This window comes from Pyxicephalus adspersus, chromosome Z (assembly GCF_032062135.1).
Source record: "Pyxicephalus adspersus chromosome Z, UCB_Pads_2.0, whole genome shotgun sequence".
Lineage (NCBI taxonomy): Eukaryota > Metazoa > Chordata > Amphibia > Anura > Pyxicephalidae > Pyxicephalus > Pyxicephalus adspersus.
In genome coordinates, this window is record NC_092871.1 from 81,900,708 (window position 1) to 81,916,309 (window position 15,602).

The window sequence follows — 15,602 nt, forward strand, 5'->3', positions numbered from 1 at the left end:
TGACCATCAATGTAGGGACTCTTCTTCTCATTGACCCCCAATTTAGGAGTCATTCTTCTCACTGACCAGTGACCATCAATGTATGGAGCCTTCTTCTCATGGACCCCCAATGCAGGAAGCATTCCACTCACTGACCTATGACAAATAATGTATAGACACTTCTTCTTATTGACCACCAATGTGGAAGACATTGCGCCGCCATATTCTCCTCTCTTCTTCCGTCTTCTTCTTTCTACATCACCCGATCTCCCACTGCACAGTCGCAAGATCGGGTGACATAGCGCATGTGTGAGATCGACAATCTTTTTCCCTATTGATGAAAGGGCTCCTTCTGCACATGCCCAAGGTGCTCAGACATGCAAAGAAGGAGCAGCCAAGAGCCTCCCAGGATGCATAACGTAGGTATCCAGGAGGCTCTGCGCTCCCTTTAATTCTTGATTGTATCGGAGATCAAGAATTAGGGAGCTGGGCTACACCCTCTTTTTTTAAAAAAGTATAAAGTTTGAGTTAGGTACGCTTTAATGTATAGAGCACTCTTATCACGGACCACCAATGTAGGAAGTATTCTTCTCACTGACCTGTGACCATCAATGTATAGACCCTTCTTCTCATTGACCACCAATGTAGGAGTCATTGCACTCACTAACCGGTGACTATCAATGTATCCAGCATTCTTCTCATTGACCACCAATATAGGAGTTATTCTTCCCACTGATAGGTGACTATCAATGTATGGACCCTGCTTCTCATTGGCCACCATTGTAGGAGTCATAGCACTCACTGACTAGTAACTATCAATGTATAGACTATTCTTCTCATTCACCCCCAATGTACAAATCATTCTTCTCATCTGAGCACCAACTTAAGGAGTATTCTTGTCACTGACCACCAATGTAGGAGTCATTCCACTCTCTGACCAGTGGCCGTCAATGTATGGAGCCTTCTTCTCATTAACCATCAATGTAGGAACATTCTTCTCACTGACCAGTGGCCATCAATGTACAGAGCATTCTTCTTCTAAATATCAATAAGTATTTTTCTCACTGACCCCAAATGTAGGAACATTCTTCTCAATGACCACCGATGGAGGAACATTCTTCTCACTTAACAGTGTCCACCAATAAAGGAACACTCTTTCTGCTAACCACCATAATGGGCAGGACTGCCATCAGAATTATTTGGCTCCCATACTTGGTAAAATTCCTTGGCCCCCAATTACCATGTGTAAATAATCCTACATTGCACATGCAAACCTATTTTGATCAGGAGCCCAATGCAGAAGTACCCCCTGTCCCTTCTGATGGAAACCCTGGAAATGGGACCATTATCTACTGTTCCATCAATGTAAATGAGACTTTTATCCATAGACCACCAACCTTAAGGAATACTTCTCCACTGACCACCAATGTATTGGAGCACCCCAGTGACCACCAGTGTAGGTAAGCTCTATAATTTTCATGGCTTGCACTTTTTTGGTCATTACTACTACTGTTGTTACAACTACTTTTGTATCGTTCCATATATATTTCATTCACAACTTACAACTTATAATATCTGTGAGATATTATAATTGACAGGATTTAATGAGACCTAAAAGTTGTTTCAAGGGTTCCTCCGTGCTGAAGAAGTCTGTGGTACAGGGTTTGGACATGGCAGACATCCATACATCTCTGCAGAAAGAATTTAACATGCACATATTGATCAGAGGGATCTGCTAATGTTTCCCTGAATTCAGTGTTCTCCTTTACCAGGGCAAGCAGATTCGTAAGCCAGAGGAGAGTTCCCTTAAGGGATTTTCCTGTGTGAGGGAGCTGTTCTCTACATTCCAGGAATAACTGCAGGACAGACAGAAAAATTCAGAGGGCAGACAAGTTTTCACATGCGAATGATCAAGGTGCAGCACTGCTCATATCTCTGAGGGTTGGCTATGATATTATAGAGTATAAATCCATTCACAAATAACCTGCAGCCCTGTGTGGTAGTTCCAAACTCCTCTCTATCAAGCTGCAGGCCTCCATACTTCTACTGCATGGTGTTCAGAGTGCTGAGAGCTATGAAGTTTGTTCTCCACTTTGTTTTATTGGATTACCATTGGCAGATTTCTCATTCTTTCCTGCTGTTTAGACATATTAGAAGAGGAAATGCAAGGTGAAAAAAATCCAACCAGAGAAATCTTTCTCAACCGTTTCACTAATGCTGGTGGACAGCAGGAGTATTGTCACCTTAAATTTGTGACCAGTTAAAGAATAAATTCTTAGATTTGTGGTCAATGAATATATTCCCTTACATTTGTGGTTCATAGCAGGAAGAGTGCCAAGTACAATGACGGTTACCAACAGCAGAGCCCATTATATAGGTAGTCAGTTGTAGAATGAACCTTTACATTGGTGGTCAGTAGAAGATGGGTTCAGGAGAACAAAGGATTAGTGGTAAGAAAAATTAAGAATGTCCAGTACATTGGTCAGTACGAATAATGCTCTTTATATACAGTTAGGTCCATAAAAAATTTAGACAGAGACAACTTTTTTCTAATTTTGGTGCTGTACAGACTTTCAGCTTTAATTCAGTGGGTTGAACAAAAAGATTGCAATAAAATGTGAGGAACTAAAGCCTTTTTTTTACACAGTCACTTCATTACAGGGGCTCAAAAGTAATTGGACAATTTAAAAAACTGAAAATAAAATGTTAATTTCTAATACTTGGATGAAAACCCTTTGCTGGTAATGACAGCCTGTAGTCTTGAACTCATGGACATCACCAGATGCCGGGTTTCCTCCTTTTTAATGCTCTGCCAGGCCTTTACTGCAGGGGCTTTCAGTTGTGGGCCTTTCTGTCCGAAGTTTAGTCTTCAACAAGTGAATTGTATGCTCAATTGGGTTCAGATCAGGTGACTGACTTGGCCATTCAAGAATATTCCACTTCTTTGCTTTAATAAACAGATGGGTTGCATTGGCTGTATATTTTGGGTCATTGTCCATCTGTATTATGAAACGCCTCCCAATCAATGTGACTGCTTTTAGCTGGATCTGAGCAGACAGTATGTCTCTGAACACCTCAGAATTAATTTGGCTGCTTCTGTGCTGTGTCACATCATGGATAAACACTAGTGTCCCAGTGCCATGGCAGCCATGTATGCCCAAGCCGTCACACTGCCTCCGCCATGTTTTACAGATGATGTGGTATGCTTTGGATCATGAGCTGTTCCACGCCTTCTCCATACTTTTTTCTTGCCATCATTCTGGTAAAGGTTGATCTTGGTTTCATCTGTCCAAAGAATGTTTTTCCAGAACTGTGCTGGCTTTCTTAGATGTTTTTGATTAAAGTCCAATCTAGCCTTTCTATTCTTGAGGCTTATGAGTGGCTCACACCTTGCAGTGCACCCTCTGTATTTACTTTCATGTAGTCTTCTCTTTATGGTAGACTTGGATATCGATACACCTACTTCCTAGAGAGCGTTGTTCACTTGGTTGGCTGTTGTGAAGGGGTTTCTCTTCACCATGGAAATGATTCTGCCATCATCCACCACTGTTGTCTTCCGTGGACGTCCAGGTCTTTTGGCGTTGCTGAGTTCACCAGTGCTTCTCATGATGTACCAAACTGTAGATTTTGCCACTCCTAATATTGTAGCAATTTCTCCGATGGGTTTTTTCTGTTTTTACAGCTTAAGGATGGCTTGCTTCACCTGCATGGAGAGCTCCTATGACCACAACTCCAGGCCTTTTATCTGCTTAATTGATAACGACAACGATGGAATTGCCCACACCAGCCCATGAAATAGCCTTTGAGTCAATTGTCTAATTACTTTTCAGCCCCAGAAATGAAGTGATTGTGTAAAAAAAGTTTTAGTTCCTCACATTTTTATGCAATCTTTTTGTTCAACTCACTGAATTAAAGCTGAAAGTCTGCAGTTCAACGGCATCTGAGTTGTTTCATGTAAAACTAATTGCGGTAATGTACAGAACCAAAAGTAGAAAAAAGTTTTCTCTGTCCAAATACTTATGGACTTAACTGTATGTGACCAGTTAGAGAAGGGACTCTTACATTGGTGGTCAGCAATAGAAAGGCTATCTTGGTGATTCCAAGGAAGAAGCATGCCAGTTACATTGATGGTCAGCTCAAGCAGAGCATATTAGGGAGGTGGTCAGTTGGAGAAAGTACCCTTACGTTGGTGGTCAGTAGAAAACATATCTCCTTTGATTAGTGGTAAGAATAAAGAATTACGCTTACAGTGGTCAGCAGGATTGGTGCCCCTTTTTTTACACGAAGGAACCCTTACATTGGTGGTCATGGTTGTGTTCCCTAACATTGGTGGTCAGTATTAGAAAGATCCTTATACATAGGGGGATCAAAGAATGCAGAACGCCAAGTACATTATTGATCAGCAAGAGTAGAGTAATTTATATAGGGTGACCTGTAGAAGAAGATACCCTTACATTTGTGGTCAGTTGGAGATGGGTTCCCTTACATCGGTTATAAGAAAAATGAAAAACTTCATTGGTGGTTCACAGGATTGGTTCCCCTTAGAAAGGTGACCAAGTAGAGAAAGAACCCTTACATTGATCATCATGGCTGTGTTCCATGGTGGTCAGTATTAGATAGATCCTCTTACATTTGTGGTTTAAAGGATGAAAAATACCAGTTACACTGATGGTCAGCAGAGGTAGAAGACCATTGTATACACCTTACAGATCAATAATCCCCCACAATTAGAAGCACCTTGAAGAATCATTAGTGGATTCAGAAAACTACTGCAAAGGTAACACTGGAATATCCCCAGCCTTTATTTTTATGAATTTTTAAAACTATATATCATTTGGTACTGATGAACAGAAATTCATCAGATTCAAATGAAGTGCGAATTGTAATATGCCAACTGGAAAAATAGATAAGTAATAAATGAATAGTAAAAACAACACAATAATAAAAAAAAAAAACAATCTAGTAATGTGAAGTGCTATCAGAGTACTGTAAAGGTAACAGCGACATCCTGTGGCCACTTGAACAACTACAATTTCTTCTAATAGCAATTCCTCGGATAATTAAAGTTTACCTAGTTGTAGACTACAGAAGCCAAGCTATAAATACTTGATATATATATTTTTTCTTTTCTGTTTTTAATTCTAACTCTTTGTCCTTGCTGGTTGACATCAGTCTCCAACACCATCTTCTGCCCTGTTAGAAGCAGCCCTGCAGGGCAGAACCCACGGGACATCCTATAGAGGATTGTTTCATCTATCCCAGGCAGACTTGAACCCTTCTGGTCTCACCATTTGGTTGCTGCATCCTGTTTATTGGCACCCATCGCCCTTCTGTGCTCCTTTCCTGTGTGAACCTGCTTTGGCACTTGGAAAGTGATACTGGAATTTAATTTTATTCTGTATCATTATATTTACTAGTCTCATTAAGCTTCATCCTGAAGAAGGGGTGTTACACCCCAAAACGTGTCGATGATACACTGGCACTTCTTGTGAGACGTGCTATAATGTTTCAACTATGTGTTTATGCTGATACTTTTATGAAAAAGTGCATGTATGTCTGTATATTGTAGTATAGGGAAACAGTGGTTCCCATAATGGGGCACTGCAAAAATCACTGTTTCCTACTTTCCTTTTTGATGTACCAATAAAATGTTGTAGGAGTTTTATATATGCCATTAAAGTCCCGTTTCTCTGCACATATCAATTTGCAGAATTGAGCACACATTTAATAATATAAATTTGTATGCCTTTAATAAATCTTTTGCAAGAGTAAATACAATAAAAAAGCAGATCTAAAGTAAAAAGTCTCCATTTTGGATAAAATGGGGTGGCCTTTGATTTGGATTACTTTCATTTTCAGTCCCTGCAAGGTCACCAGGGCAAAGAATGAGAATCTCCTAAAGAGGAGCACAGAAAGCAATAAAAACATAAGGGATATACTAAACTCTGGAAGCAATGCTCAGAGAAGGCAGACAAAAGACAAATGACCAGAAATGCCATCTGTTGTCCACCTGCAGCTGATCTACTTCCACAACTGGATTACCATGTTTTGTTCTGCTTTGTGTCTCTGTAGTGGTGGCCATATTGGTAGAGGCAGGGCATGGCTTCATGTCAGAGCCTCCAGCAAGGAGAACAATGAACATCACAGTAGGAATATCAAAACTTATCATTAGTAGCAGAAGTACCTCTAATCTCAAGCTGTGCAGTTGTGGTGTGCCTAGGCATACAACATGGTTGTTAGAATACGGTTTAGGCACAATAAACATTTCTACATGTTACCTGTAACATCAAACCTACACTTTGGTCTGTATTTATAAATTCTGTTCAAATGCCTATGCCAAAGTTTCTTAACCAGTGTTCTATGTGACCCTAGGGTTCTCCCTGAGATTGATAGGGAGCAATGAGCAATTTGTACCTCTCAGTTCAGATTAGGTGACACCATGATCTTTTTGGCTATCTGTAAAGGTGACATTCTTCCCACTGGCCAGAAATGTAAGAGGCATTCTTCCCATTGACCAATAAGTATTGGTTAACCTTATTCTTTTAAAAATATATGATATATCCATCATTAAAAAAAGTGGATTCCTCAGGTTCGGATCACAATAAAACAATTCTTCGCTTGTTGCCTGCATGTCATATCAAATCACTATATCACTCTCTTCCTTTTCAACATATTTTTAAAGATTTGCATCACTGATTTGCACAAAGCAATGTTTTGGGACTCTTCATCACTCCCTTTATCAATTAGGAAGGCCTAATGTATTTTGCAAAAAAAAGATGATGTAAAGCTCTAAAACACTGTGTGAGGTGCTGTCTGATAGACTACTCTATGATTCTGCCAAGGCACCATCCATGACAAAATGGCAGCACAATGTTCAGTATGGCATTTAGTTTACATTTTCTATACAATCATTTTGTCTGTCACATTAATCCAGTGATTCCCATCCTCTGAGCATTGACCCAGAACAAAAATGCAACATGTTCCCTGATCTGTCTCTGTATGATGATTCCAAATGAGTTGTGGATGAAGGCTAAAACTATGTGTGGAAATCTAGGTATGAGTCACTTACTGTACTAATTTTTAACTTTATTAAGCTAAACTCTACAAGTTATAAATGACAAACCCGAACCTGTCTTAGCATCAGCCTCCTACAGTCGCTGTCTAACACAGCTCAGGCAGAGGCGGCCCTTGGGCACTCATGTCCTTTAGTGGCATGTATTAACATGACACATGCTGAAAGAAGGCAGCAGAGTGGCAGATAAGCTCATTATTTTGCTGCTTGTCCTTTTCCTATTCTGTCCCAGGAAGGGTTGGGGACAAGACCTATAAATGTTACTTACCTTCAGCACAAAAAAATATGGATGTGCAGAAATACAAAACCTTTGTCAGGTAAACAGATATCAAATGCACTCCATTTGTGTATTTAACTGACCGTCTGGAGTTCAGCTTTAGTATTATCATCATTTCAGACAACAGAGAAAATATAATAAACCAATTTATTTTTACAACAGACAACTAATGATCCTTAGCAACAATCACGGTATTAGAACATTTTCTACCATCATGGTTGGCTGTCCAAACATTCAGTCGAGATTTCTGGGTATGTCCACAACTGTTGTCACTGCCTGGACCCTCACAGAAGAAATCTTATGGCTGCTCCGTGTGCAGCTGAGTGTTGACACCTTAAGGCATGGACGGAGGGGCGTGCGATCTCCTGTAGGTTGTTATTGCCTTTAAGGCTGCATACGAAGGGCACCGTCCAGACGAATCACTTCTCCGTTCAACATGGGGTTCTCCACAATGGACTGTACCAAGTGGGCGTACTCATCAGGATCACCCAGTCTGCTGGGAAACGGGACTTGCTTGGCTAAGAACTCTCTTGCCTTCTCAGGTAGGCCCATCAGGAGAGGGGTGGCAAATAAGCCTGAGAAAAAAATAAATATTTGGTTATACATGTAACCACTTCCACCAATTTTTCTGTTGTAAAATAATCTGTGAAATGGAAAAAGGAAAAAAATCATTTAAAAAACACACAATTTTCAGGCATCTTATAAAGCCAATAAATATGAGCATTAAAGCATTGAAATGTTCAATATTGCAGATTACCACTGGCTGCATTAGTTTTTCATTTTTGGTGTCAATCCCTTTACTTTTACTATAGATATTTTGAACACTACAATGTAGGGTGGCTACGCTAACGCCCCGTCTATATAGGGAGCTATTGTTGCCACCCAGAATGGACAAATACTTTGGCTTTATTTACCTCCATTACATGGGGCTGATTGGATTAGCAGTTCACACTAATAACAGAACCTGGTTTTTGCTTCCAGTTTCACTCACAGCAAGTGAAATAGACTTTGTATTTCAGGCAAGGCCATCAAGTAATTTCTTTTTGTGCTGAAAATATTCTTAGCATGAAAAACAAAAATAAAAGCTGGCACCATTGGGACTGGTAAGCTGTGATAATGAGAAAAGGAATGAACAGAATCTCTCTCATGCTATTAATAATAATAAAAAAATATTTTGTGAATGAATTGAACCTTTACTTCCCGCAGTCATGTGACCGATATTTGGATCTTGCGCAATAAATGGCTGAGATGCTTGGCAGTTTTCTATTATATTTGACAGTTAACAATCCCTTCACATAACAATTTTTGTTTATTAAATCAAGTGATGCTATCACTTTAAGAAATAAATAAGTACCAGGAGCAATAGTAACAACTCTAATTCCAAGTGGAGCCAGATCCCGAGCGATGGGTAGTGTCATTCCTACAATTCCTCCTTTGGAGGCTGAGTATGCTGCTTGCCCGACCTAGAAAAGAAAACAAAAAAAAAAAATTATATAATTTTATGCTTTGTGTTGTATCAAATCCTTTTAGTTTGTTCCATCAAATGCCTACCTGTCCATCAAAAGCAGCAATGCTGGCTGTGTTGACTATGACACCTCTGTGCCCGTCTTTATCCGGTTCATTCTTTATCATCTCTCCTGTTGCCAGGCGAATGACGTTGAAAGTACCCGCAATGTTCACCTGAAATGGCCACTAACAGATTAGGGACTGTGCAATGCAAAAAATATACAATATCTGCTACATTTAATCATTTAAGACTTACCAACCTTAAATGAGTTTTGGCAGCTTCAGAGAGAGGGGGGTGCAGCAGATGTGGCTACATACAGCCAATGGGGACTACAACAGTAGCTTATTGTTTACTGAAAATGATAACACTAAGTGACAGGTCACTATATTACCTCATCTGATGCTTTAAACATGAATAAATCTCTGTACATATCTTCGATTTCTGTCTCATCTTTTGTGATCATTTCGGTTAAAAGGAGAAAGAATGAGTGCTGTTCACACATTCCTGTTCTGTTTTACGAAGGGGGCGCAATCTGAATGAGTGGCTGTGCTTTCTTCAATAGAAAACGTGATTGTGCCTTGTAGCTCAGGCCTTACCTGATTTGGTCCTGACCCAACCTCCAGCCTAAAAGGAAATTGAGGCTGCACTCCAGTTAGGATGGAAAATTACTTTGAAGTGAGGCTACCCCTGCACTGGGTGAATGTAAAGAAAATAAAGTTTCTTTACCTTATCCCATGCACTGCAACTGTTAGATAGTCATTCAGTTTAGGTCTGCTTTAACCCTTGAGTGAGCCCCACTGCAAGGTATGCTATTCATTCTCAAAATTTACAACAACCATCCATTAGGGTATACTGATGAACTATGTTGGGGGATCAATGCACACATGCTAGATTTTCAACAAAGATGAATGGTTGTGCTTGTCTTGCCATGTCTATTCTGAGGTTGTTCATTATTCCACCCAAGCAGGAATAAGTGGGAGCGACAGCTGTACCTTAATTATCTGGAGCTATGGTTTCTAACAGCTTAGACTTCTGCTGTGTGTTTATATAGGAGGCCTGGCAGTTGTCTGTATTCCAAGAAAGAAGATTTCTGTGAGTCTGTTGTGAAGTTTAAAGATGAATTTCTCCACAATGCCTGCAGCTACATAAATTAATGAGGGCACATTTAAAGTAATAATAAACCCTCACTGTATTTCCTCTTTAGCCTCATGTTACTATTAACAACTACCAGGCTAGGACCAAAAGCAATTCTGTGACCAGCAAAATCCATCCAAGTGGAGACTTTGCAGCCTACAGCTCTCCATTGTAAACACACGGCAGATTTTCTAAGCATTTAGAAACAACTGTAACTTAGAGAATAAACAACTGTTAATACCTGTTAAAACCAGGTAGAGAAGTCAGTAGCGCCTTTTTTTTTTAAATCCACACCGAGCAAAGATTTTATTTAAGGGCATAAAAAACATAATTTTCTTCTGTTTTACCCATCTGCTGTGCTATGAACTCACATTTATGACCTTCTGGAACTCTTCCAGGCTGTGGGGCATCAGTTTGCTCTTGTTGAATGTTTTAATAGCGACGGCAATCCCTGCACAGTTCACCACAACATTCACTCCACCGAACTTGGAGCGTGCCAGTTCCAGTGCACCGTTCACATCTGACTCTGAGGTCACCTATATTAATCAAAGGACAGCAAAGAACAATGTAATCTTATGTATGTGTGGAATCACCTGGCAGCACAATGTTTACACAAGACCTGGAAAACACAATAAAATAAATTAGGGCATTCAGATTCAAAGAGAAAGCTATAGCACCCTTCTCTTTAATACGCCACCCCCCCAGATGAGAAAGTCAAGGCCAACACTGGGACAATGCCAGGGATCTGACTTTGTAAATCTTCATTTGTCTTTCTGACAAGCTGGAGATCACTCAAGTACAAAATAAAAGGTCATGGTGGGTTTATTAGGTAGAAATGGAGAATATAACCCATTTTTTATGAGTTACTACAATCAGCAATACCCAAACACCCAAATCTAATACATGAATGATAAGTTCTGCTGATAAAATTCAATTTGTATGAACAATATGCCAGCAGCTTGCTATTCGGTGTGTTATTGTACATTGTACCGACATTTGGACTCCAATGTTAGATAATTATTACACTTGCCGCAAGGTCAGAATACAGAGGGATGTAGAAATCTATTAAAGCTGAACATCAGGCAAACATATGACCAACCCTGGTATAAAAAAACTATAAAATCTGGGGCTCCTATTAACAATGGCCAACAGTAGTCTGGCAATCTTTGCCCTTTTTAATATTTATTCATCTACAGCAATGTTTCTTAACCAGTGGTTCCATGGTGCCCTAGGGCAGCGGTCGCCAACCGGTGGTCTGTTAGAATATTTTGGTGGTCCGTGGCTCTTGCCGGTGCATTCCGGAGCAGGGTGAGGACCCCGCACCGGCTTAAGTCGCGGACCATGTCCCCTGTACAGATCCCAGGCTAAGGGCGGTGGGTGGGTTGTGTCTCTGGATTTAGGCTCAGATTTGCGATGGGAAAGTGGGCGGGTTCTGGCATCATAACATCATTAAAGGGGTCCAGAGCCGGTAAATTTAGTGGTCCGCTGGTCCAAAAAAGTTGGTGACCACTGCCCTGGGGTTCCTCCAGAGCTGGGGTGTCCAAACTTTTTGCAAAGGGCCAGATTTGGTGAGGTGAAAATGTGTGAGGGCCGACCAATCAGCATGTACTCAGGGTTAGTGTGGATATGGTCTGCGCTGGTCCAGCACAGCATATACACACCAGGGTGACATGCGAGATTCCCTGTGCACCGAGTCTGATGTCAGTGAGGGCTCCGTGCAGAGCACATTCTTAGAATCAGAGTGGGTGTGCCGCACAGCACACGCCCACTGTAACCTGGGGGATTCCCTGTGCACACATGGGGACTCCTGTCCCGCTGAGTAGCTAACCGATAATTGCAAGGCGGTTGATCAACTCTAATGAAATAAAAATATTTGTTTTTGTACGTGTGTATTTTATACTGTAGTGAACAGTGCTGGCGGCTGCATATTATTGATTTTATGACAGAGGCTGTGGGCCCCAATTGGCCCTTGGCCGAACTTTGGATATGCCTGCTCCAGAGGTTGCTAGGTGTTCCTCAAGCAATAAGCAATTTGCACCTCTCAGGTGATCTTATGTAAGTGGCAAAGGGTGACATTCTTCCCACTGACCCCCACACTAATATACTGTGAGCTGTGTATATAGTAATTATAGGAGGGGTTCCCTGAAAGATATTTCAAGGGTCTCCCATGTTAAAAATCTGATTTGAAGGTCATGTGATGCAGGGGTGCTTTTCCTCTTCAGATTTTTTCCAGCAGTGTTTGGTTCTTAAAGTTGCAACAGAGCTGATGGGATGATGCTGGCGCTGCTCTCTGCATCATTACAATGTGATTGAAGGGTACTATGGTGAAGACACCTCAAGGGTGGGTCCACAATGCCATGGCATCTGTGCTGAGTGGTCCTTGCGTGATTCCTGTATCTTCTGGCCCATTCAGAAAAGGATATCAGACAGGTGGTGACATGGATTCGAGGAAGATAAGAGTACCAGGATAGAGCAACGTGTGACCTGGGCATTCTTTTTCTTAGGAGAGAAAAATGGGGTTTAGAGGTGGGGTAGAAGGAAGGCATGAGGGGGGTATGACCTTATGCCCCAAGATTGGCTTTAAAGCAGAACCCTTTTCATACTCACCTGTCCTCATTCAATCCAGGACGCCACTAATCTTCCACATGATTGGACAGGCCAAAGTGACATAACTCCGGCACAGGTGCACCCTAGTTTATTCAGTCCCAGCAGCTGCAGGGGAACCTGGGATGTACCAGGCATCCTAACAACCAACGGTGAGCTGCCCCCATTGATGAATTCTACGTCTGATATAATGGCTCCCAGGCTATCAAGCCTATTCAATAATTCAGATACTCTCTGATTCAATGAACACGCATGCAAATCAGGAATTTTGACTTTGCTTTCTACATGCTTGATACAGAATCCATAGAAATGCCAAATATAATTAGCAAAAGGATGTCCTTGGTCACAGTACAGGTTCTCTTTAGTATTTCTCTTTGATACTGTGCAAATGGCATATAGGACAACCAATCAAAATTTAAATATTTAAATTACAATAAGAGGATTGGTTGTATATTATATATATTCGATAAAATGGGCCTACACCAGATTATAAACTTACATCTGTGGGAGCAAAGGCACATTTATCACCAAGAGACTTGGCCACGTTGCTGCCATCGGAACTTGGCAAATCCAATATAACGGCGCTGGCTCCCTGGCGCACCAACCGTTCCACCGTGGCCCGGCCAAGACCTGAGGCTCCTCCGGTGACAATGCCAACAAGACCCTGCAAATGAAAAGAGCACATATGAAAACTTGGGGAGACTGAGAAGAGATGTTAGCAGAACCCAAGTGGCTGCAGACCTAACTCTATAAAGGGGTCACCCCTTGTCTGGGGAGCAAGCCTTGATGACATCACTAGTCACATGACCAGGATTTAACCGTGATGGGGACAGCTCCATCTAGAAAATCCCTGGTAGGCGGAGAAAGGGAGTCCAAATCATGTGACTAATTTAGACAAATAGCAGCACACCTTTCAACTTAAGGAGATGAGGTATGAGAAGGGATAGGCAAACTGGCGTTTTAAGAGAATTACATCAGCGTTGTTACCGTGTGCTATTTCGAAGGTGTGAACGGGGTCTAAATCAGAACATAAAGTACATTTGAAGATGTTCTTTTTCATATAAACCAAATTACCAATAAGGAGTTTTGGGTAATGACAGTGCTTGCACCCATAGCAAGCAATCCTGAAGCTAAAACCTGCCCACAAATAGACTTAGGCTGCATACACAGGTGCAATAATTGTCATTGGAAGTGAACGAATGACGACCGTTGGCCAATAATCTTTAACAAAAAAAGTGCACAACGACGCCAACGAATGAGGAAAGTCGCTGGAAACGAACGACCATCCCGGTGGATCTCAGTGGCCGACAGTCGTTCACAATCTATTGTGTGTATGGTCATTCAGTGATCGTGGATGGTTCTGTGGTACACTTTCTCTAGTAGATTATTTTTGAACGATCATTTCAGCATGTACAGAATCGTGCACTATACGACCCTTTAAAATAATCGTGCATAATCATTGATCGGTCGTTCGACAATTATTGTACATGTGTACATAGCCTTTGATTTGCTGCTGTTGGGTAAACAAAGTATAAAATGCAGTAACCCCTAGAAACCAATCATAATACGCTTTACTGAAACCAGACCAAAAAAAAAAGGCTGCTGATTGGTTGTTGGACTTTCACCCCTATGACCACCAATGTATTGGGATGACCCGGGGATACATGTACCCGGTGCTGACAAGGTCAGGTCCGGTGATCACATGACCGCAAGCTGCTAGGCACCCGAGGTCCCCAAGGTGAGTCCTCCCCCACCATGGCTGCTCACCATGGCCGCTCACCATGGCCACCTACACCGCCCCAGACCCATCCAGGAGTTCACAGTCTGCTCACCTTCAAGCTCCGCACACCCGCCATGACTTCCAGAGACCTCGTTAGACTGCCAACCAATCGTTTGATAGAGAGCCGAACGCTCATCGAATCAAAAGAGTAAACGTTAAACGCATCAGACACTGTTTTAGCCAATCAGAAAAGAGATAGAACACCGTGCTGACCAATCACAGTCGAATGGCGGGGCTTTAAAGGGATTTTACTCGTCCTCCGACTTTTAAAAGCTACTTAAATGCGGTTTGGTAAAAACAATGCGCATGTGCGGAGCTCTCCAGCGTGCTCCAGGATATGTGTGATATGGGGGTCATGTGAGTGCGCATGTGTCCTTTACAGGGGAGATGACCGTGGTCAGGCATGACAGCAAAGGGTCAATATAACTGGCCAGACAACAAGCAGAAGGAAAATCTTGCCATGGCATGGTAAATGCATGGGGTCATTATTCAAGAAGAAGGGTTAGTGTAGTGTTGGAGAGGATTTAAGCGGTTATCAGGAGGGGCAGAATGGGAGTTATTCCCTTTTTATGGCAGCATTGCAGATTATCCAATCAGATTGAAAAACTCTTGATGCCACAATAGCCACCAATTCCCCTCCCACCTAGTGGCTTCCACTGTGGCCCCACGTTTACAATTTAGGACAGTGAGCTTCCTTTCGTGTACATTAGAAGCTGCAGCAAGTCAAATAGAGCATCCTCATTTCCTGGTTGGAGGATGTCCTGCATCATCTAGCCCCTTTCCATTCCCCACTTAATTTATGAATTTCCTTTCTTTAAATAATCACGTGGGGGAGGGGGGGGCAGTCTGAATGCAAATACAGCTTGCCTAGAAACACCCACTCCTCCAGAAAGCTGCCAACCACCATGATATTTACATAACTCCTCCCACAACACCACCCACTGTTTGCATTAAAGCGAGGAGCTTTTTAAAGGAGTACTAAAGCCAGGTGCTATAATGTTTTCAGGAATCCACAGCACCCTGCTGGCCCCTTCCACCAGCCAAAATCTACCCAACACCTGTGATTCGCCTATACACACCACAACCTACCTGTACCTAAACAGCATAACCAAACAATCCATCCATACTTCATCTAATCAAGTCCTTTCTACTATACAGCAGTCAGCAAATTTAAATACAATTATACAATCCATTTGCAACATGTATAGTCAGCTTTTTATTATATCAGACAACCCATCAGACAAAGAAA

The 15,602-nt window shown here is 41.7% G+C and overlaps 1 protein-coding gene across 1 annotated transcript; it reads right to left on the bottom strand.

Annotated features, from left to right (window-relative positions):
* Positions 1–7,461: 7,461 nt before the first annotated feature.
* Positions 7,462–14,477, bottom strand: HSD17B10 (hydroxysteroid 17-beta dehydrogenase 10). The gene is made up of 6 exons (XM_072430010.1): positions 14,406–14,477; positions 13,073–13,237; positions 10,341–10,505; positions 8,880–9,008; positions 8,683–8,791; positions 7,462–7,903 (listed from the first exon to the last, which is right to left on the bottom strand). Exons 1-6 carry the CDS (start codon positions 14,427–14,429, stop codon positions 7,713–7,715), a joined length of 783 nt encoding a protein of 260 aa, XP_072286111.1. The 5' UTR covers positions 14,430–14,477; the 3' UTR covers positions 7,462–7,712.
* Between the last annotated feature and the right edge of the window lie 1,125 nt (positions 14,478–15,602).